The following is a 22,430-nucleotide window of genomic DNA, read 5'->3' on the forward strand; positions in this document are numbered from 1 at the left end:
AAAATTACCCTAACCCCCCCCCCCCCCCCCCCCAAAAAAAAAAAAAGGTTTCATGAATAAAACTTTTTGTGCAAAAAGCTGAATACTTTCTTTCATATTACTTTTAAAAATGAAAGTTTGTTTCCTGAATACTTGACCAACCCTTTTCTAGTGAATCCTTGTAATGATTTGTTTTTCAGTAAATTTGCTGAATCAGGGTGGAGAAAAATTATTTTGTTCTATTTTTTTCAGATCTGGATAAATGATGAAATTGGTTTCAATGATGTAATCAGACTTCTTTAAACTATAATCTTGGGACATGCTTGGGTGTAGCTGCCATTTGCAGCTAAGATTGCACATATCAGTGATAACAGCAAAACATAAATCACTGTAAATCAAATACTTGAATTCTGACAAATTGTTTTTTATGCAAATACTAACTGGAGAGAAAGAAAGAAGGTAATAAAAATACTTTGTCAATTTTTGGTTCACATTACATGTAGTTACTTTTCATTGTCATTCGTAAATTTTTTTAACATTTTCAGCTTTTTCATTGAATTAGCTGTGAACCACTTCTAAACGATTTTGATATGTACATCTATGGAAGAAGAGAAACAAAATTTGTGAATTTCATAGTTCCAGCCTCCTTGGGGCCTGAGGGGTGGGTCCAAAACCATATAAAAACCATTCATTCTTCAAAAAATCTTCTCTACTGGACATCCTGCAGGCAATTAGCAGCTAGCCCTCTACCAGAGGTCATATCCGCAAGATGGGGCTAAGTTTGTCATATATTGAAATTCATTAAAGTTAACCTGTAAAAATCTCACCAGGGTGGGGTTAAGTTGGACATCATACATGTATATTGAAAAAAACATTACTTTTTTAAAAATCACCATCTTTACTCATGGACATTTAATTATGATAAGCAACTACTCTATCAAAATTGTGCAAAGTAGTTTACGGCCAAAAGTTCATACATTGAAAATTCATTTATACCTTTGAAAATACTTTGATTTATTAATGGTAATCTAGCAGCAAGCTGTTTGCATGATTATAATGAGAGAATAGCTTTAGAATTGTGAAATTCATGTACCCTGTCTTTCTAGGGTGGAGCTTATTTGGTAATATATTGAGAATACACTACACCTTTGAGAATCTTTTTTAGCTCACCTGAGCTCTAAGCTGTAAATTTTTACACATTTTCAACTTCTACTGGAGATTCACTAAGCCAATTTTTAGCAAAGTTTTCACAAAACATATTTGGATGGAGGAAATTGAATTGTTCAAGTCTCCATCTGCTTGATTTTTTCAGTTCTTTCACCCTCTTCTTTTTTTCCCTTCAGCAGGGGACACAATTTCTCTGAATTAACTTGTTTCAATTTAAGAATTTGTATGATGAACAGCAAAGACATCAAATATGGCAATGACCTCCAGATTGATGGATCCAAAGCTATTTTTCCTTTCGTCATGCAAATTAATTCTAGAAATTAAGTCCCCACACACCTGTAAAATGTAGCAATTCTTGAAAATTGGCCCCATGAATTCTAATGATTCAGCAGTAGTGTATTTACTAAAAAAATCATTTCATATGCATTTCCAGGTAGGGCTGAAATTGAGGATAGTCTAAGAATACATGATACCCAGATAACCATTAAGAACATATGCAATGTAGTTTGAACTTCATTGTATTATCTTTTTCCCTAGAGTTGAAGAGTTCCAATACTTAAAGGAACTGTATGCTACATTTGCTACATTTTAATGTCTATAAGCTGTTGTAAACTTCTTCTAAAACAAGTTTGGATAAACAAAACATCTAGAATATATATGCTTAGTAATTTTTGTATATTTTTCTCTAAATTATAAAAGAATTTTCATCAATTGATACCTTTTCAAAACCCCTGGTAATGCGCGCCGATATTTTATCTATGAACATCTGATGGCACTTTAATCTTAAATTAAGAATATCTTGAAAAAATATCAGTAGGTAAGGTATGTTGGGTATGTCCTTAAGGTCCATTGGCCCTCATGTTTAGATAAGAATTTTTTTTTTTTAAATTAGAAAAAGGCCTACTGGTTTTCTGTGTTACAGGAAACAAAAATAATTTTTTGTTTGCCCTTACCCACCAGTTGTACAATTTATAAAGGTGATAAAATCCACAGCTTTATTACATGTATCTCCCTCTAGGATTGATGAAATTTTGTAATAAACACTGAATTTCTCATCAAAGCATCAGCTTTACACTGGAGGTTATATTACTGAGTCACTCAAACATTGCCATAACTTAAATTCATTGAACAAACATGTTCATCAGAATTCCATGCTTTTGCCCTCTCCTGGGAACCAAAATTGATCTCATTAATACAGATACCTTGAATATGCTAGAAGTTATGTAATAAAAGAGATTTATTATGCAGATGTATTAAAACATTTGATAAGTTGGTGAGTGATCTAGATATGATGAGTCTAGAGAATACAACATTGAGGGATGTATGATTTTAAGCCATATGAAAATAAATATCAAGGACCTCTCCTGTGTTTAGATATACAGTCTTATCTTTTGTGTTGCACTGTATCTGACAGTTGGACCTTTGGTGTTGTCACCATCCTGCTGTGAATGACATGTGCACATGACTAGAAAGGGAATATGGAAGTGAAATATAAAAAAAAAAAATTGGGGTTGACAAAATTTTTATATCAAAGTATCTAAAAATAGCTATGCAGGTCTTTGTGACATTAATTAATTAAGGACGTATGGTAGTGACGATTTTGAATCCACCGCGCAACTCCGAATGACGTAAATGAATCTTATGTCGTTCATCTCTGTAGCAGAGTTGGAAATAAAATTTACAATGCAACTTATTTTAAAGATATACTTGATATAAAATCATATAAAATGTGACTAAAATTTCATTGGATTCAAACTAACAACAAGTCGAGGTAATTTTACGACTTATTTTACTTTTCGGTAATGTAAACAAAGCGGATGTTTCGAAAAGAATGAAATGCGGAGAAAACGAGGATTTTCGTCAACCAAATCTATTCAGCGGTACAGCAAGGCTTCGTTGACTCAAAAAAGGCGATGGTGAGCTGCGTCTGACTGAAAATTACTGTGCAAAGATTAAACCCATCATTCGAATCACAAACGCACGACAACTCTAGCCTAGCAAAAACGATCTGCCCAGGTTTGTCTCTAGTATTTGACACCATTTAACTAACATTACCTCAGCAATTCAGTAAAAGTGATTGTGGCGCAGCAAAATACCGGTATTAGATAAAATAGATATATATAAATGAGTGAACTGGGTAATTTTTTCTGAATTGGGGGCATGAGTGAACACACAACATTATAAATTAGTGACGATTCATGTTAAAGTTTTTTTTTTCGAGATTTTGAGATAAAATTTGTTATATTCTTCCTTAGTTGTTGTTTGCAATATAGATTCGAAAAAAGGATAAAGAGCACTACACTATATTATAATAAAAACAATACCACTGGTTACCAGTGCACACATGAGGGGGTAATTTACATGATTTATATACAATTCTGTTTTGTAATTTATTTTTATATTGTGTGACATGATTGCATTCCGGAATGTTGGTGAATCAGTAAAAATTCAAAAATTTATTGATGTTATTCAGGTGCGCTTGATTTTGGAAAAACGTTTCGAGTTTCATGTACTCTATCCTGTTTACATGTATGTATTAATGCTTTTATACTTAGCAAACATAGAAAATATATTAAAAGAAACAATAATTTATTATAAATGTCAAGTCATATGAGACACAGTTATAACTCAAGGAAATTTGAAGGTAACCAGATGCAAGGTGTTGGACACTGTCTAGACAATATTTTCTTCCAAAACATACTAGATAAAAAATTCACTACACTACAACACAAAATAATACTTACTACTAAATTCTTTGGCCTAAAACAGGACTTTTCTTTTTATTAAGATTATTTCTTTCCTTATTAATTTCCAAGTTATGTTGATGGTGGAGTGTCTGAATTGCAATTTTGACTATAATCATTTTTTTTAATTGAATTTTCTTCTGAGTTCATGAAAGCTAAAAGCATCAATACATATTATAGAGTATGTGAAACTGAATCATAATCAAGTAGACCACACAATATGAAAATAAAATAAAACACTTGTTTTGTATATACTGCATCTACATTTACATATATGATTGATTGATTATTATTGTTTTACGCCGAGTCGGCAATATTTCAGCCATATTTCGGCGGTAGGAATTTAAATATTATAGGAACGGTTTTGAAAGTTTTGGGTTTCTCTGGCGGCCCCCAATGAGCCTACTCTTTTTCGAAAACCAGAGAAACGATCTTTAGTTTACATATATGCAGTGATAGGGAAGAAATCTCAGCTATATAGATTTAGTAGTACAAATGTACGTGTATATTATTTGAATAGGTATCCCAATATTGTGGACATTGAACATGAAGTTGAGATGGAACAGGATATGGAACCCTTAATATCTGCTAACTGGAAACTTGGAAGGAGGGTTATGGAACTGGGGGTGATATGACAGATGCTCTAAAATGTCCATGCCATTTCAGCAGCTCTTTCATGCTGTGGATATCCTAACTTATGGATCATCAGCTATCATTAAGGTACATTTACATTTGTCAAAATGTTAGGCTGTGGTGTTGTTAGGCAAAATTGTTTCCACTTTCACAACCCAGTGAACCCACCCTACTTTGTAGCTGACCCTAATTTTTTAAAATGCTTTTTCAAGAAAAATATGAATATTCATTTTAAATTACCCAATAATAGCATGTATAAAAAATTTCCACCATAAATAAAACACTATTTCTTTGACATCCAGTCTATGCAAAAGACATCGGACCGTCAGACCTGACCAATGTGCAGTGCCTCTGGTGCAATGCATCATTTTTTACACCGGACCAGAATGTCCGATGTGTCTGTGTCCAGTTTTGAGCATTATTATTTTGATGGGGAGTCATGTAAATGTTTGTTATAAGTAAAAAATTTCGCACAAATCCAAATACGTAAATGAAGGTGATTAAAACCGTATGGACCATCTACAGTACTATGCGGGAGCAATCCCTTGTAAAAGAAAAGGTGTTAGGCTTACTACTCTGCATTTTCACGTGTTTCACTTTTTACATTAGGTTTTTTGGTCCGACAAAATTTGATTCGGTCCTGTGTGTTCATTGATTACACAGGACCAAATGTCCTATGGGTCTAAAAAACTTTCACATAGACTGGACATCAGTGTTACTTGGTTGTTTTATTTAAAAAAGTCCACGCAAAAAAAAAAAAAAAAAAAAATTAAAAATATGCCTACCAGTACCTACTTGTACTCTAAATTTTTCCAGCATGAACATGATGAAAGTGGAAACAAAGCAGGTTTAACCAATCATTTTTCTTGGCTTTACTTAGATTATTTTCTTTGATAATTGGCTAGATTTCACAATTAGTAAGCAAGTAAATTGTATTTTATACATGTAGTGATATATTACAGTATGAAGAAAAACATAAAAATACATGTAATCAGTCAATTAGACCTATGTGTCACTTTAAGACAAATCCATGTATATCATAGTTGATACCTATGACAAGTTTTAGATAAAGTTTAAAGTACCATATGTAGTGATGTAATGATTAATCGATTAAATCAATTATCTAATCGAAATGGTCCCTGATTATAGATAATCGATTACTCAAAATATTAGTTAAAAGCAAATTATTCCTTTGATTTTTGATTCATTCTTCTTTGAATTTAACTAAATCCTAAATAATAATCTAATAAATGAACCCAATGATACAAACTATTTCAAAAATGTATTTTGGAAATCACTCCAGAATTTCTAAACAATTTATTCTACATTTGAAATTGAAGAAATAAAATATTTGAAATTAATCAATTTTTTTTCAATTAAAGTGCATCCCATTATTCCAATAATCAATTATGAAAAAAATCCCAATTTCCCATCACTAACCATATGCAAGAATTGTAACTGTTTGATGAATACTAACTGGTATATTAGGTTTGACATTAAATATTATGAATTATACATAAATACAAACATACTTAATTATTGTTTATTTATAGTATCATAGGGACATACAACTTGTATGTTTCATAGTTATTTACTTATTAAACATTTCATGTTTGAAATAAAGCCAACAGGTTTAGGTATGTGAAATCACTAACTGCCCATATACATCTAACAAGTTTATTGATGCAGACCTCTAGTAAAACCAGAAGTCTCTGATGAGACTGTAGCTCTACTGGTTGTATTTATAAAGGAAGATAAAGGTAGCACTTGGACTTGAAACTTTGCAACAGCAATAAATAGAATAATGATCCTTGGTTTAGTCTCTTTTTGGCAAGATTTATTATTATATCAGACTAAAACTGTAGGAGGAGTAGCCTTTAAAAACAATTTTACTGAAATTTTGATTTAAGTAACCATGGCAACATCATTCAACAAAATCAAAAAACAATAACACCAATTATGTATCTCTGTAGTCTACTTGTATGTCACATTATTCTGAAATCAGACAAAAAGTGTAGGAGGAGTAGCGTTTTGAAAGTATTTCAAGAAAATTTCTATTTTTAGTAACCATGGCAACACCATTCATCAAAATCCGAAACTGGTACAGAGAATTATGTATCTTAGTGTAGTTTACTTGTATGCTAAGTAATACTAAAATCAGACCAAAACTGTAGGGGTAGCATTTTGAAGGTATTTCAAGGAAATTTCTATTTTTAGTAACCATGGCAACACCGTTCATCGAAATCAAAAACCGATACACAGAATTATGTATCTTAGTGTAGTCTACTTGTGTGCCAAGTTATATTGAAATCAGACCAAAACTGTAGGAGGAGTAGCATTTTGAATGTTTTTCACAGAAATTTCTATTTTTAGTAACCATGGCAACACCGTTCATCGAAATCAAAAACCGATACACAGAATTATGCATCTTTGTATAGTCTACTTGTGTGCCAAGTTATATTGAAATCAGATCAAAACTGTAGGAGGAGTAGCATTTTGAATGTTTTTCACAGAAATTTCTATTTTTAGTAACCATGGCAAAACCGTTCATCGAAATCAAAAACCGATACACAGAATTATGCATCTTAGTATAGTCTACTTGTGTGCCAAGTTATACTAAAATCAGACCAAAACTGTAGGGGTAGCATTTTGAAGGTATTTCAAGGAAATTTCTATTTTTAGTAACCATGGCAACACCGTTCATCGAAATCAAAAACCGATATACAGAATTATGTATCTTAGTGTAGTCTACTTGTGTGCCAAGTTATATTGAAATCAGACCAAAACTGTAGGAGGAGAAGCATTTTGAAAAATTGTTTACAGACGGACGGACAGACAGACAGACAGACAGACGGACGGATGACGGACACATTACTATCGCATAAGCTCTTCTGGTCTCTGACCAGTAGAGCTAAAAAGGGGGTGCAACCGACATCTTAATGAAAATTTACTCTATAGCCAAATACTATTCTCAGAAAAAGAAAAAAGGAGAACAGAACCCCCCCCCCCCCCCCACACACACACACACACAACCATTCTGTAGGCCTGTATTGACTAGATCAGGTGGACAAGATCATTTGATTGTTATGAAAATGAAAATTATTTTATCACCTGAACTAATAACTAAAACAAGATTATTGTTTCTTACAGAGAGCGGGAACATCATGATCATATCAGCAATGAGACGAGAAAAGTTTTCAACTTTTTCCACAAAGAACAATCAGTAAACAGGCAGACAAAATTACAGGTCTAAAAATAAATGGAATGAAGGTGTACAATAACAAGTGAATATAGACGTTTCTCTTGTAACAATCAGAATTAGACTAAAGTTTTGAGTAACGACAAGAAAAGTGTTTATAGTCACTGGATACACTATCATTTCCTATGATGTCCCAGTATTACCGAATGCAGTTTAAAACTGGCATTGTCAACAAATTCGATATGGAGTTATTGATGGAAGATGTGAATTGAAAACTGTGTGTGACTCGTTATAAAAAGTAAAGTGGATTCTATCTCAGAATGCAGACTTTTTCAGTTGAAAGACCCCAGAGTTTTATATGAAAAGAGTCATATATCTTCAGTCTGTTTGAAATGTCCATGACATCAGTTGTGGACACATTATTGGTGTTATCAGAATTTGCCATGTCTGTAGCATCATTTTTAGATACAGTGTCAGTGTTTGGTACTAAATGTAATAAGTTTTCATTAATTTAAATTTGGTCAAATTACAAATTCTTTTTCTTTTTTTTTTTAAATTGTAGATAGAGCAAATAAGTTTTCAATATGTTAATGTATTTTGATTCTCATGAATTTTGCAATATTAAATATATTTCATTATAAAAATTATTTCATTACCTTATCATTGTATGAACAGATGCTAAATACACTGCATGTTAAAAAAAAGAGTAGAACCTGGGAAATTCATCTTCCTTATTTTTAACAAGGTTTTCCATTGGATAAATGATGAAAATGGCACTCAAGGACTGCTAATGACCCAAATGCATGCCATGACCTTGACTCAAGATCCTTTGATCAAGTTAAATGTCATTTTAAGAATAACATTGAATTCCTGTATTTTGTATGGAGAACATGAGATGCTCATACTGATCATAAATATTGCATATAACCTAAGGTTACATGTATGTATTGAGTAACTGACCTTGACTCAAGGTTATTCCAGCAAGTTCAAGGCTTCTGGCAGAAAAGGTGTATTATTTGTACCTGGTCTATTACTCTCAAATGGAGGCTAATTGGTAGTTGATACTTGACACAAAAATTGCTTACGACTCAAATCTGTGTCATAATCTGACCCAATGTCATGAATGTATAATCTCCTACAACTTTCTTGTATTAATAATCTCCCGTCCCTCATGCGTATGGTTACATTGAGGAGGTAATAAGCTGCCTCACGTCATGTACTGTAAGTTTTTATCTTCATTTATAAGCTCCTGTCAGTGTGTGAGAGTTATGTCAGGTGCAGTATTACATAGCTGCTGAAGCCCGTAGAATGCTGGGGGGACCTACTTTTTCCGAGTATAGTAGTTTGCTATAGTGATCCCCCCCCCCCCCCCCCCCCCCCGTTGCTACACTGTCAATTTCCACGAAATGGACATTTAATTAGTTTGGTATTTTTTTTTTTGCCGATCAGATTATTTTGGGAAGTTGCCCCTCCCCCTATTTTTGGTGAGTTTTTTTTTTTTGTTTTTTTTTTTTTGCTTCACAGATTTTTTGGGGGGAAGGTGCCCCCCCCCCCAAACTTTTGAAACCGTTGCTACAAGCCTGCTGCTTGACTTGTAAACTTATGATACTTATTATTAGAGAAACAAAGGTTATTTTAACCATAAAAAGAAAACTAGAAAAAGATATTTAAGATAAATAGTTTAAAACCCTTCAAATTATAAAACATAAGTTCATCTATTTTAGTGAAGGACTATTTTTGTACTTTGTGGTTTTAGCTCTTAAAATTTTATCTGATTTTGTTAAATATTGTTGTTACTCTACACCATATTGTACACATGCATAGCAAAGTATAGTGTAGTATATTGTGGTGGTGTCACTATTTTCCCTAGCTTCAACAGCATGTATCTTGGTTTAGTCAGACTTGTAGCAACAATTTCAAAAAAGGGGGGGGGGGCAACTTCCCAAAAAAAATCTGATAAAGGACAATATACTTTACTCAGACCCCCCCCCCCCTCTCATTCTAATAGCTGGTTAGTTAATCGTCACTGAATCAAATCTAATCATTCAATATTGCTGAAGATAGAAAATATTCATTCAAGAGAAAGATTTATTATTAATTAAAATTAAACATGGAGACATATCAGATGACATACTAGAACGAATGTACAATAAGCCTCGAGCATTCTGTCTTCGTCAATTCACTTTATTTCATCCGTTCCACTAAAACGTTAGAAATTATAAGCCGGAGTTTCAAATTCTATTTTTTTTTGTTCAAAACAATTCATAGATAATTGTAAACACCTCCTCCAAGTATACTTTCAACTTTGATTCCGATTCGGCATTTTGTGTACGAGTTGCAAACTGGAAGTGACGTGTACACGATATTGTACAAAACCAAACCGGGAAATCGAAAGATCTTCGGGTTGTTCGGCAAAAGTCTGGTGAAAAGCATTGCCCGCCGTGTCACAAGAGAAAAATAATAACTATAATAAAAAAAATGAGTTTAAAACGACAAAATCAGGAGAGTTAGAAACTATAAGCAAGTAAATAAATTGCAATCTCATTATTTTAACATTTTATAACAGCTTTTTGAGCAGAGGAAATTCGGGTCAGGAAATTCGGGAGCACATTACTCCAAAACCACACACTAACATTATAATTTTTTATTAGCAATTTGTAAAGCAAGCAAATCACTATAAATATAGCATAAGATATCAAACTTTTAATTATTCTTTCATTATTAAAAAATACGTTGTACATATAAATGAACCCATTTTCCCAATAAATTGTCATGATATAAATGAATCAAAATTAATTTGTCTTTTTGGCTTTTTTCTTGCACTATTTTGTTTTGAAATTAAAATTTCAATATTGTGGATGACATCTTTTTCAAAAAAAAAATTTTTATGTTGTTTTTATTGTTGTTCTCAATTTTTTAAAAATTGGTTATAAAAATATCACTTTATCATACAGAGTTACCCCCCTTATTTTAGTGCGTCATAATTTTAGATTTATTCACTAGAACCTTTTCTTATAATATTTTATGAAATATATAAAGGTACTTCTTTCATTTTATGTGGATGTTTTAGAGTTTTAATTACTCTGAAATTAGGACTTGTCAGTACCATACTCCCTTAAACAGAATTTATCCAGATGCTTGCAGAAATGGCTCAGATAATTACAAATGCTGTAGTACAACTAACGATTACAAATATGGAATTAGATCCAATAATTAATGTTCAAATTTGTTTGTATTAGAAAAATAATAGATTGAAATACAATAAATGATAAATCAAGTGAAATCAGGCAGACAGGACGAGTATGGGTTGATAAATATTGCAAACAAACATTGCATTTGTAAAATTTATCTGGTTTTGACTTTCTCATTAATTAAAGAAAGGGCTGCATGAGAACTGCTATCTTACCTAACAGTATTCTATCTATGGTGTTTTCATTGAAATCTGGTAAAGGGATAAACCTTGATGAAGATGATCACAAAAAAGTGCTATAAACCCAATCTGCAGTCTTTAGCTGACAATAGAGCATTTATTGATCTGTATGTTTTATATTCTACATGATACTAAAGGCATTAAAGTGCTGCAACTATTTTCTAATGATACCCAAAATGGCTCAGGGTAAAAAGCTGAGTGGAGTGGAGTGGAGTCTTGTGGAGTCATGGAGTGGAGCCTGTATTATAACAGTACAGAAAGTTTGAGAACAAAACAATTTCTTTTGCATACAATCTCTCCCCTGCAGTGTCATTTTGGATTTGTGTAACAAGAATGAAACAAGGAACAAAGGAAATCTGTGCGGCCAAAAAAATATTGACCTTTAAATGTCAAACAAAGAATCACCTAGAAATGTTTTTTTAAAGCAAAGACTAGGTAATACATTAACAACATCTAAACTAAGCTCAGATATATGACCTTGCTCGCCTATCCAAAACAGACAAATCTATTAAGAGGTGTTGACAGCTTTATAATATCAAACAGACAAAGAGTAACAACTGCACTGCGGAACTGATGACAATTGAATTACAACGGTACACATTTTTAGGTTTTACTATTAAAGTGCAACCCACCCTCTTTGTTGATATTTGAAGGTTACTATTTTTTCTCCTAATTCAGTTGTTTTATATTAATTTAACATACACATGTATCTCCCTTTTTCTGGTTAAATAAGGAAAAATGTTACAGAATCTAGGTGTATAGCCTACATGTATTTGTCAATTAGAAGTCTATCATAGTTAAATGTCCAGGATTAATTATAAGACATAAAAAGGAAAATATTTATCAAAATATACTCAGCAGCTCGTTTTTTTTTTTTTTTTTTTTTTTTTTAAATTTTTTGTAAGTAGAGATTGTGCATTTTAAACATTGATGCATTATTTACTCTTAAAGTTTTTACGTAAAGTTTGTTTCTTGGGGAGGGGGCTGTGTTATAAATTTCACCAATATTTGAACAAAGAAAAGCTTTTTTTATAGATGTGATTCAAAACAGAAATTATATATATGATAAGTAATACTAAAACATTTTTATACATATAACCGGTATCACATCCTTTCTGTTGAGTTATTGCTTTCTTTGTAATTTGCTGATCAATGTTTCATGCAGTCTGTCAACTAGTTTATGTATCACTGATGCAGCTGTTTGATAGTTTGCTATAAACAATGGTGAAGACTTTCTGACAGAATTAATTTAATTGGAGTATGGGAACTTTAAAAGAATGTCGATCCCCATAACGATGTGCTGAAATATATTTGGTTCCTCATTTTTAGCTCACCTGAGCTGAAAGCTCAAGTGAGCTTTTCTGATCACCCGTTGTCCGTCGTCCGTCCGTCTGTCCGTCCGTCTGTAAACTTTTCACATTTTTGACTTCTTCTCAAGAACCACTGGGCCAATTTTAACCAAACTTGGTACAAAGCAACCTTGGGTGAAGAGGAGTTTAAATTGTTAAAATGAAGGGCCAAGTCCCCTTCAAAGGGGAGGTAATCAAGAAAATACAAAAATTGGGTGGGGTCATTAAAAAATCTTCTTCTCAAGAACCACTGGGCCAGAAAAGCTGAAACTTATGTGGAAGCATGCTGGGGTAGTGTAGATTCTAAATTGTTCAAATCATGACCCCCGGGGGTAGGGCGGGGCCACAATAGGGAATCCAAGTTTTACATTGAAATATATAGGAAAAATCTTTAAAAATCTTCTTCTCAAGAACCACTGGGCCAGAAAAGCTGAAACTTATGTGGAAGCATGCTGGGGTAGTGTAGATTCTAAATTGTTCAAATCATGACCCCCGGGGGTAGGGTGGGACCACAATAGGGAATCCAAGTTTTACATTGAAATATATAGGAAAAATCTTTAAAAATCTTCTTCTCAAGAACCACTGGGCCAGAAAAGCTGAAACTTACTTGGAAGCATGCTGGGGTAGTGTAGATTCCAATTGTTCAAATCATGACCCCTAGGGATAGGGCGGGGCCACAATAAGTACTACAGGGGGGGGGGGGGAGAGAGAAATCAGGTGAAAAACAGCAAGGCCAAAGTTACTCAGGTGAGCGCTGTGGCCCATGGGCCTCTTGTTTTTCTTTTATATCATTACATTAAATTTTTTTAAAATTTTGTTTTTGATGTTGCTAAGGCTGCCAATATTTTCCTTAGTGGGTACATTATATACCTTATTACTAGTATTATCCCCTCACAAAGGAGTTGGGGGGGAAATAGTAGCACGCTTTTATGTGTGCGTTTGTGAGTGTGTTAGTTATTGAGTGGTGTGTTAAACAGAAGTGACGTAATTTGTATCGGGATCGATGTGGAATGTTCTCTTGATTTAAAGATATACTCTTTGCGAGGGGATGCTCCGCTTTGCGGTGCCCTTGTTTAACTTAAGTTTTATTTTCAAAAAATTCTTACAACATTTACCAGGGGCATGTTTTACAAAACTTATGACTTACGACTAAGACCAAACACTTTAGATGATGTTATTTCTCATTTCGTATAACTATTTACATACCTCCCTTTTTGGGATGGGGGCAGAGGTGGTATCGGTAAATTGCAGGAAACACTACAAAAGCTTAGATGTAGAGTCATGGCAGTTGAGATTGAAAAAAAAATATTCTTGTCATTGAACACAATCCCCCTCCTTTCCTCTCTTATTTCTGTATGCCCCAGCTATAGCTGATGTCTGTGATCACTGATCAGATGCTTGGAAACTTCCTGATTTCAGATTAAATGATACAATTAGTCAGAAACTTGTTCATGTTGTATGAACCATATTGACAATGAAGTGAATGAATGACTGAGTAAATGAAAAAAATCATGACCTTCAAATGTCAACTCATCAATGGGAAAAGCTTTTTATTTTGGGTAACAGAGACTAAGTGACCCACATCCACTCCAATCCCAACAGAAGTCTTGACAGGTTTAATTACTGCATTAGAAATGCTTACTCAGTTGTTGCTTGTAAAAACAAATTTGCTTAAAAATTAACTGAACTAAATATAACTGGTTTTGCATTTGTCAGAAAAAAAAGAATCTAAATTTACAGCTGGGCATAGTTTACAATTTGGAATCTATATAAGAATTACTGTACAGTAAAAAATATAATCACACATTTAATACACAATAATTTTTCAAGTTCGACATTACCGGGTCACATACATGTACGTACTTGTAACCTAATAAAAATTTCATCATTATTCAGGAATGTCCACTGGGTTATACTTTTAACAACAAACAAGGGATGTAGGAAAAAAGCATTTAATAAAGGCACCGCAAAGCGGAGCATCCCCACGCAAAGAGCATATCTATAAATCAAGACAGCATTCGACATCTATACCGAAGCAAATTACACAAGGACAAACTTACATACACACTAACACACACAAGCAAGTTACTATATCCCCTCCAACTCCGCTGCAAGGGGATAATAACTGATAAGACATATAAGTTACTTATTTTGCAGCACATCTTTACGATCTGGTAATTGAGACCTGATTCTTCAATGGACAATGAAATCTCTGGATATTTCAAAACATGGGCATTTTTGTAGGAAAACTTCTTAGACATTCTTCGAAATAGGGCAAATAATGCTTATAAGACATCTTGGGTCTGTTTCACAAAAGAACTTATGACCAAGTTTTGAGATTGACTTTCTTTTTAACATTGATTTGAAAATGATTTTAATTCTTTTAAAAATTAATTTAGATAGATATTTTTATGCAAGCAATTTTTAACAGAATCATTGATTTGCAAGATTATATTATCATCTAAAGTGTTTGGTCTGGGTAATAAGCTCTTTTGTAAAACATACCCCTGGTAAATGTTGCAAGGATTTTTTGAAAATAAAACTTATAGGTACCATATATATTGTACCCACTAAGGTAAATATTGGCAGCCTCAGCAACATCAAAAACAAAATAAAATAAATTTAATGTAATGATATTAAAAAAAAAAACATTGAAAGTTTTGCATGTTTTGTCCGTTGTAGCAAACCATGTAACTTATTTTAATAACTGAATCAAGTTGACAGCATCTTGCTTGAGTCGTCTTTATAAAACAATATCAATGAGTAACCAAGTACATTTCAGCACATCGTTATGGGGGTCGACATTCTTTTAAAGTTCTCATACTTCAATTAAATTAAATCTATCAGAAAGTCATTTTTGTTTCTAACAAACAGCTGCATCAGTGATGCTTATAATAGTTGATAGACTGCATGTAAAACATTTATCAGCAAATTACAAAGAAAGCAATAACTCAACAGTAAGGATGTAATAAAATGTTTTAAATATATTTTAGCATTACTTATCATATATATAATTTCTGTTCTGAGTCACATTTACGAAATAAAAAGATTTTCTTGTTCAAATATCGATGAAACTAATTATAGGTAGGAATTAACACTGCCCCCTCCCCAAGAAACAAAGGTAAAAAATTTAAGAGTGAATAATTCATCATCATTTAAAATGCACAATCTGTACTTCAAAAAATAGAAAATAACTACTTGAGCTGTTGAGTTTATTTCGATAAACATTTTCCTTCTTATGTCTTATACTAGTAATTAATCCTTGACATTTAACTTTGATAGACCCAACTGACAAATACATGTAGCTATACACCTAGATTCTGTAGCATTTCCCCCAGTTTAACCAGAAAAAGGTATATGTGTACGTTAATATAAACAAATCAAGAGGAATGAGAAACAGAAAAAAAAATAGTGACCTTCAAATATCAACAAAGAGGGTTGAATGTACTTTAAAAGTAAAACCTAAAAAAATGGTATTTAAATTATGTGCCTTTATAATTCAATTGTTGTCATGAGTTACGCAGTGCAGTTGTTTACTCTTTATCTGTTGATATTATAAAGCTGTTAACACCTCTTACTAGGTTTGTCTGTTTTGGATAGGCGAGCAGGGTCATATATCTGAGCTTAGTTTAGATGTTGTTAATGTATTATCTAGTCTTTGTTTTAAAAAACATTTCTGTTTGACATTTAAAGGTCAATATTTTTTTGGGCCACACAGATTTCCTTTGTTCCTTGTTTCATTCTTGATACACAAATCCAAAATGACATTGCAGGGGAGAGATTGTATGCAAAAGAAATTGTTTTGTTCTCAAACTTTCTGTACTGTTATAATACAGGCTCCACTCCATGACTCCACAAGACTCCACTCCACTCCACTCCACTCAGCTTTTTACCCCAAGCCCTTAAAAATACCGAAAGCCTGATGTAGTTTGTTTCTTTACAAGAGGATTACGCTGCATTATATTGTGTGCACTAATGATATGTTGTTCCCTGTTATTGAGTCCTTTAAATCATTTGTTTGATGCCAGAGCAATGATAAATGATGAACAGTTTATGTCTGTCTGGCATGACTGCTGATGATCCTTCACCATGCTATAAAGAGTCCCCAGATATGACAACATTCTTCATCTTGGCCTATTCAATCACAATTTACACAGTAGAGAACTGGACTCCGTGAAACCCTGTGGTAATATTCCACTTTTGAGGTCGTGACTGTCTTATTAACAATTCAGGCGCTGGAGAATTTTTTACTTGTATCGTGTTATTATAACTTGTGTAAACTACATATTATTAGCTGGGGTCCTCGCAATGACCTTGGAAGGATAATGGAGACTGTGATATTTGTTAGATGTACAGTGACATTTGCTTTCTAGTCTAGGAGGTGAAAATCAGAGCACAGATTTTCTGTACCTGAATACTGTAACTAATGACCTAGATGTTAATTAGATAAAGCCGAATGGGTTAAAAAAAAATTATAGGACATGTTACCTTGGGCATTGTGGATGATATAAACAACAGTGAACACAGACATCTTATAACTGGTCAACATTATTCTTGTACTCTATTGTGATCAGCAAGGTCACATTACATTCTGATAGTGTGAATATTGGATAAAATAGTTATAGATTAACTTTTAATGAGTAGTCGGGTAGATATCATTGTTGTAGCTTCATAGTGGATCATTTTTAACGGAATTAATTGACTAAATCCTGCTAATTGATGGAAGGTTCATTTCCCATTACTATTAGCATTTTTCATGTTCTTGGCCACAGGAATTGATTTTTGGAAATAGTATTGGATCCAGGAATTTATTCAGTGTCCTTATTGACTCACATTATCAAAGTGACAGAACCAAGCAATTGCTACTAACAACACAATGTTACAGAAACAATTAATTATTATCTAACATGGATGAGAGTTGAATCCAGCTTAGAGATACAGTCTTGTGATATTGGATGTTTCTGGCAGACAAGTTTTCATACTGCACATTGTGCTTTCCCCAGAATTTCTGTTTACTTCTCTTTTTTTTGCTCTATTCTGACAAGGAGCAAGTTTGATGTGTACATGACACTGCAGCAATGAGGCTGTAATTGTGTATTGTGGGACAGGAGTACCACATCACTAAGCTTGTTCTTCTGTGCATTACCAACTGATTCGGAGAAAAAAAAATTTATTAAATACTTTATTGGAATTTGGGAAATTTTGATCTATTTGTCTTTCCTGTGAAATTTTAAGTAGTGACATCATGGGGAATAAAATTAGGAAATTACTTCTTGGTCGAAGTACAGAGGAGGATGAAGTAACGGGGAAGGAAGGAACGTACACAGAAAAACGGGAAGATGAGATACAAAATACAGGACCTAGTAAAACTGAATCAGATCAACAGATAGAAAAGGGGTCTGAGAAAATGTCTGATTATTCTGAGTCTAAGACTAATAAGGAAAGCTCAGTGGCTGAACTCACAGAATCACATCCACAAGGAAAAACTGAAGCAAAACCTTTGGGCAAGGGACAGGTGAGACCATTTTCTGACACATAGACACAAAATCAGAGTTACCAGGTCTAGATGGTGGTAATCATAGCTCACAGAGACAGAATGGTAGTCACCAGGTCTGACACTCAAGAACAGGTGAGACTAGATGGTGGTAACCATAGCTCACAGAGTCAGAATTGTAGTCACCAGGTCTAACAAGGGGAACAAGTGAGACTTGTGTCTAACACATAGACACAGAATCACAGTCATCAGGTGTCTGACACTGTCAGGAAAGCAACAGGTGAGGAGGCATAATCATGTGGTACATGTTAACTATTGAATATGAAGCATCAGCCTACAGGTAGAAAAGACTAGTAGTAATACTTATTCTTAATTTTGCATTCTAAAGGGAAATGCATTCATGCATTCGACAAAGTTCTTTCTGTGGAAGTTTTGGGAAGGAAACAAATTAAAGAGGGGTATATATATAACCTCATAACATTGGAGATTATTTTTAGTTGTACAGTAAAGCATAATCGACAGTATGCTCAGTATACTGTATAACAGACAATATTTGAAGCAGTTGACTTTCAATGAGATGAATAAACTGCAAGATTAGATGTAGAAGGATATATACACTTATCAGTTTGAGACTCTTTTCTTGCACTTTATAAAGAGATCATACTTCCAATTCATGAATATTCTTGAGAAATCTATTGTTTGCAATTACTTCCTGTACTCGCACTATAGATAAGTAGGTTTTTTGGTGCACTTTTTGGTGCATACATGTTTTGTTTAAGTAAAGACAGGTATATTTTTATTCTTCCATAATCAGAGATTTTTTAGCTCACCTGACCTGAAAACTATGGAAGACCATGTTAGTTACATTGATATTTAAGCATTCCATGTTTTGTAGATTCAGAAACCCCATAAAGTTAAAAATGGAGCCATAAAATGGGGTCCCAATTTTTCAAAGAAATATAAGGAGAAAAATCTTTATAAAATCTTAAAAAACACAAAGCTAAGGTTACTCAGGAGATTATTTTGGCCCATAGGCCTGTTGTTGGTTTGTCCACTTGTCTGTCTGCCTGTTTGTCTGCAAAAAACTTGAATGGTTGGAGCTTGGGCTTTCATATTTGACATATTTATTCCTTATGACAAGAACTTTCTTTTGGGTACCAAAATTTTTTACTTCCTGACCTTGACCTTTCATATTTCACATGTGTATTCCTTTTAGGTATCAACATAATTATTTAACCTATTGAATTTGACCTTGAAGTTTGACCTACTTTTGAAAAAAAACTTTAATCTTGGCCATTACTTCTGAACGGTTGGTGCTAGGGCTTTCGTTTTTCATATGTGTATTCCTTGTGACAATACCTTATTTTTTTGGTATCTACAATTTTGACTTCATGATTAGACCTTTGAGATTGACCTACTTTTGAAAAACTTTGACCTTGGCCATGAGCTAACATATGGAGGTATCAGTGTTTCACAAACCTATTTTTTTCTGTTGTGTTAAAGTACTGTAGATTGGCAAATAATCACAATGGTTTTAATTTCACTATGTTTGTGATTCATCATTTTTCCACGAAATTAAACCTAGCGTGAATGCTACATTAGTTTTTAAAAACGTTTAAATGCGTATACGAAATTTTAATTAATTTCTTGCAGTGTGAAATTAAAACCATCGTGATTGGTACTTTTCGAGAAATCATGAAATTTTAACACCGTGGAATTAAAATGACTTAAAGTAATCAAAAGCAGCTGAGGAAGATTTTTTATTAAGATATGTTAATGTGAGATTGTCATCCTGAAAACAGGCAAGTTTTCAAGCTTACTCACAGTAAAAATATAATATTTGGCTAGTGTACTCTTAAAGATTTTTGTGGAAAGCAGCACCTGCTAAATCAAGTACTAAGCTAAATGTCTATATATCTTTATATAAGTAGCACATTCAGCTATGCATTCAATCAAATGTATGCTAACTTGTTAAAATATCAGTAATTATTTGTGCCAAATATTGTATATGTTAAATAAATACATTTACAGTATTTTGTTGTACATGTATCACTATGTAAGTATTTTATTCTTCCAGTTCTAATGGAGAAAGTTTTACTTAAGAGTCTTAGGTTTTCATTTTTAAAGGACAACTGATACCCTACAATTAAGCTGTTATATCACTGTAGAGCAGTTTCACAGTAACATAGATCCCATCAAGTAAGTTCTCATTCACTCTCAGCAGTTCTAATGCTTACCCACAAAACTGCATAATTCAATGATTTGCATGCCATGTGGGAGTAAGCAGGCTAACAAATATTGAACATAACTCAGTTCTAGATAAATCAGCAAAGTTAGAAATTGGACTTGTTTCAACTTTCTCACCATTGTGGCATAATGGAGATCAATGTTTTTCCTCTGAAAATTTCTCTTAATATATCAAAATTTGGTTGATTCATACATTTTGGTCAAATTCTCCTTAGATTTCTTCTATCATTTCTAAGAAAAAGTAAATAGGTCTACTAGTGATTTTGATTTGTTTTGATTTTTCATACCTATATACCAGGGATGCACTGTTTAAGTAGAGACTTTTAGCTCATCTGACACTAAGGCCCAAGTGAAAGTGAGCAATCTAACTAAAATTAGAAATTATTTTTACCGCTTAGAAAGTGAGGGGGTTCTCCTTCTTTCTCTAAATTCTCTTGACTCAACAAATCTTATTCTCCTAAAGAAGAACTGTGCCAGTTCAATCAAACATGCCACAAAGCATCCTTAGGTAAAGGGGTTTCAAGATTGCTCCAATATACGACTTTATGCACTATCAAGAAAAGTGCATAATTAAGAAGTACCATGAAGTTACATGTAAAGTACACAAAAAATAGATCAAAAGTAGGAAATGCTTACTATTTATTGTATTAAAATCCAACACCCATTTATCAGGGGAGGGGGGGGGGTGTTACACCAAGGACTGATTTCACTGAAATATTAATTTTAGTAAAGTAAAATTTGTAATTGAGGGATCTAAAGGGGCTTGTCACCTGCATAGCATGAAGGTTAGAGTGTCTCACTCTGGAGTCATGGAGTAAGGGGTTGATCCTTAGGTTGTGAGTTATAATCCCACTGTGGGGCATGGTGCTGGTCTTTCAGATGTGACAGAGTAAAGCAAGCTCCTGAGTTGCAGTAGGTACCATGAAAAAGATCCATCTCAGCTCAGTGGGCCGCCATGAGTTCCAAGTAAAGGTCTAAATTTGCAGCAAATCCACCAGGAATGGTGTAACATCCCCAGAAGAACAAGTAATGATAAACTTGTGTATTTGATCTTGATCAGTATGAAGCTTGAGTCATTAAAATGTGTGTAATGATATGGGCTATAAATAGTTGTTTAATTTTTACATTCTTTAGGCAAAAAAAAATAATGTATTCAGAGGTAAGCATTGTGGACCATAGGTCACTTGATACAATCAAGATCTCAAAAGCATTCACGATACAATTACAAGAAGCTGAAGCATTGTGGCAATTACAGCTCAGACAGTGTTAGTAATTGTTTGTTGAAGGACTAGGCCTACAGACAATAACTGTTGCTTTTGTAAATCTGAATTACAGAGGACCAAACAGGATCAGCTAATATATACATAAGGACTTCTGTAACAGAATGTGGGGAACTGAATTGTCCAGATCTACTTATGGTATTTGATTAGTATATCTGGAGGGGAACTGCAGTTTGACTATTGATTAAGACGGGAAGATGATGTTTTTCCTTCAGTAACGAGGCGAGGAGGGAGAATGACATAAACTTGGCTACAACTGTCGATATTCCATTTAATTCCTCTTAGTCCCATTTTCTCTCCCAGAGTTCTCTTGGATTACCCCTGACTAAATGAATTACCAATGAGAGATGTTTTTTCCCCTTTATTGTTTTGTTATGTAAGATTCAGTGTCTTTCTGTTTTGTCTTTGAGTAGTATAAATTTATCAAATTTGTGGGATATCTCAGCATTTAAGTGCCAAAATTTAAATTATACACAGCCACCTAGGTTTTTTTTTGATTGTGAAGTCTTACCAGTAGAAATCATATTACTTTAGTATAAAGTGTATTCCAGTCCTTTAATATAGACTAGATTTAGTACATTGGTGTGCATTTTAATGGAGAAATAAGTGTACATTTTTGTGAAAGATCAGAACTGTTTGATGATATTTTAATTTTTGGAAGTGGGAAAAGCTAAATTCCCCTTCACAAGTGATAGTAATTCAAATACTATAGTATGGGACAGAACATTAGATCTGATTGGTTTTATTATATGAGGTGTGAATTATTTGAGAAATCTATAAACTCTATTTAATCACCAATACAGTGTGCCTCTCAAGCCAGTAACAGTGGATCAATCCCTCTTGTCTCTCAAGTGAATCTCAGCCAGGACAGATCTAAGGCTTCCTTTTGAAGGATATGTTTATGTATT

General features: G+C 33.3%; 1 protein-coding gene and 1 long non-coding RNA gene across 4 annotated transcripts in view; both read left to right on the forward strand.

Annotated features, from left to right (window-relative positions):
- Positions 1 to 22,430, forward strand: part of LOC133204477 (cAMP-dependent protein kinase regulatory subunit) — a 51,415-nt gene that overhangs the window by 13,615 nt on the left and 15,370 nt on the right. The window contains exon 1 of one of the 3 annotated variants that reach the window (XM_061340217.1): positions 17,222 to 18,016. The exons of the other annotated variants lie outside the window; for them this stretch is intronic. Coding sequence (XP_061196201.1) covers positions 17,747 to 18,016 — 270 coding nt within the window. The 5' untranslated portion in view covers positions 17,222 to 17,746. Of the gene's footprint in view, positions 1 to 17,221; positions 18,017 to 22,430 lie in introns of those variants that run through there. 3 annotated transcript variants of the gene reach the window in all.
- LOC133204479 (uncharacterized) lies at positions 3,145 to 8,285 on the forward strand. Its single transcript, XR_009723582.1, has 3 exons — positions 3,145 to 3,162; positions 4,411 to 4,610; positions 7,674 to 8,285. It is a non-coding gene; the product is annotated as an uncharacterized LOC133204479 (long non-coding RNA).

The sequence above is a fragment of the Saccostrea echinata genome, unplaced genomic scaffold, assembly GCF_033153115.1.
Source record: "Saccostrea echinata isolate AGI-Se365-2 ecotype Australia unplaced genomic scaffold, CSIRO_AGI_Sech_v1 ptg000053l, whole genome shotgun sequence".
Taxonomy (NCBI): domain Eukaryota; kingdom Metazoa; phylum Mollusca; class Bivalvia; order Ostreida; family Ostreidae; genus Saccostrea; species Saccostrea echinata.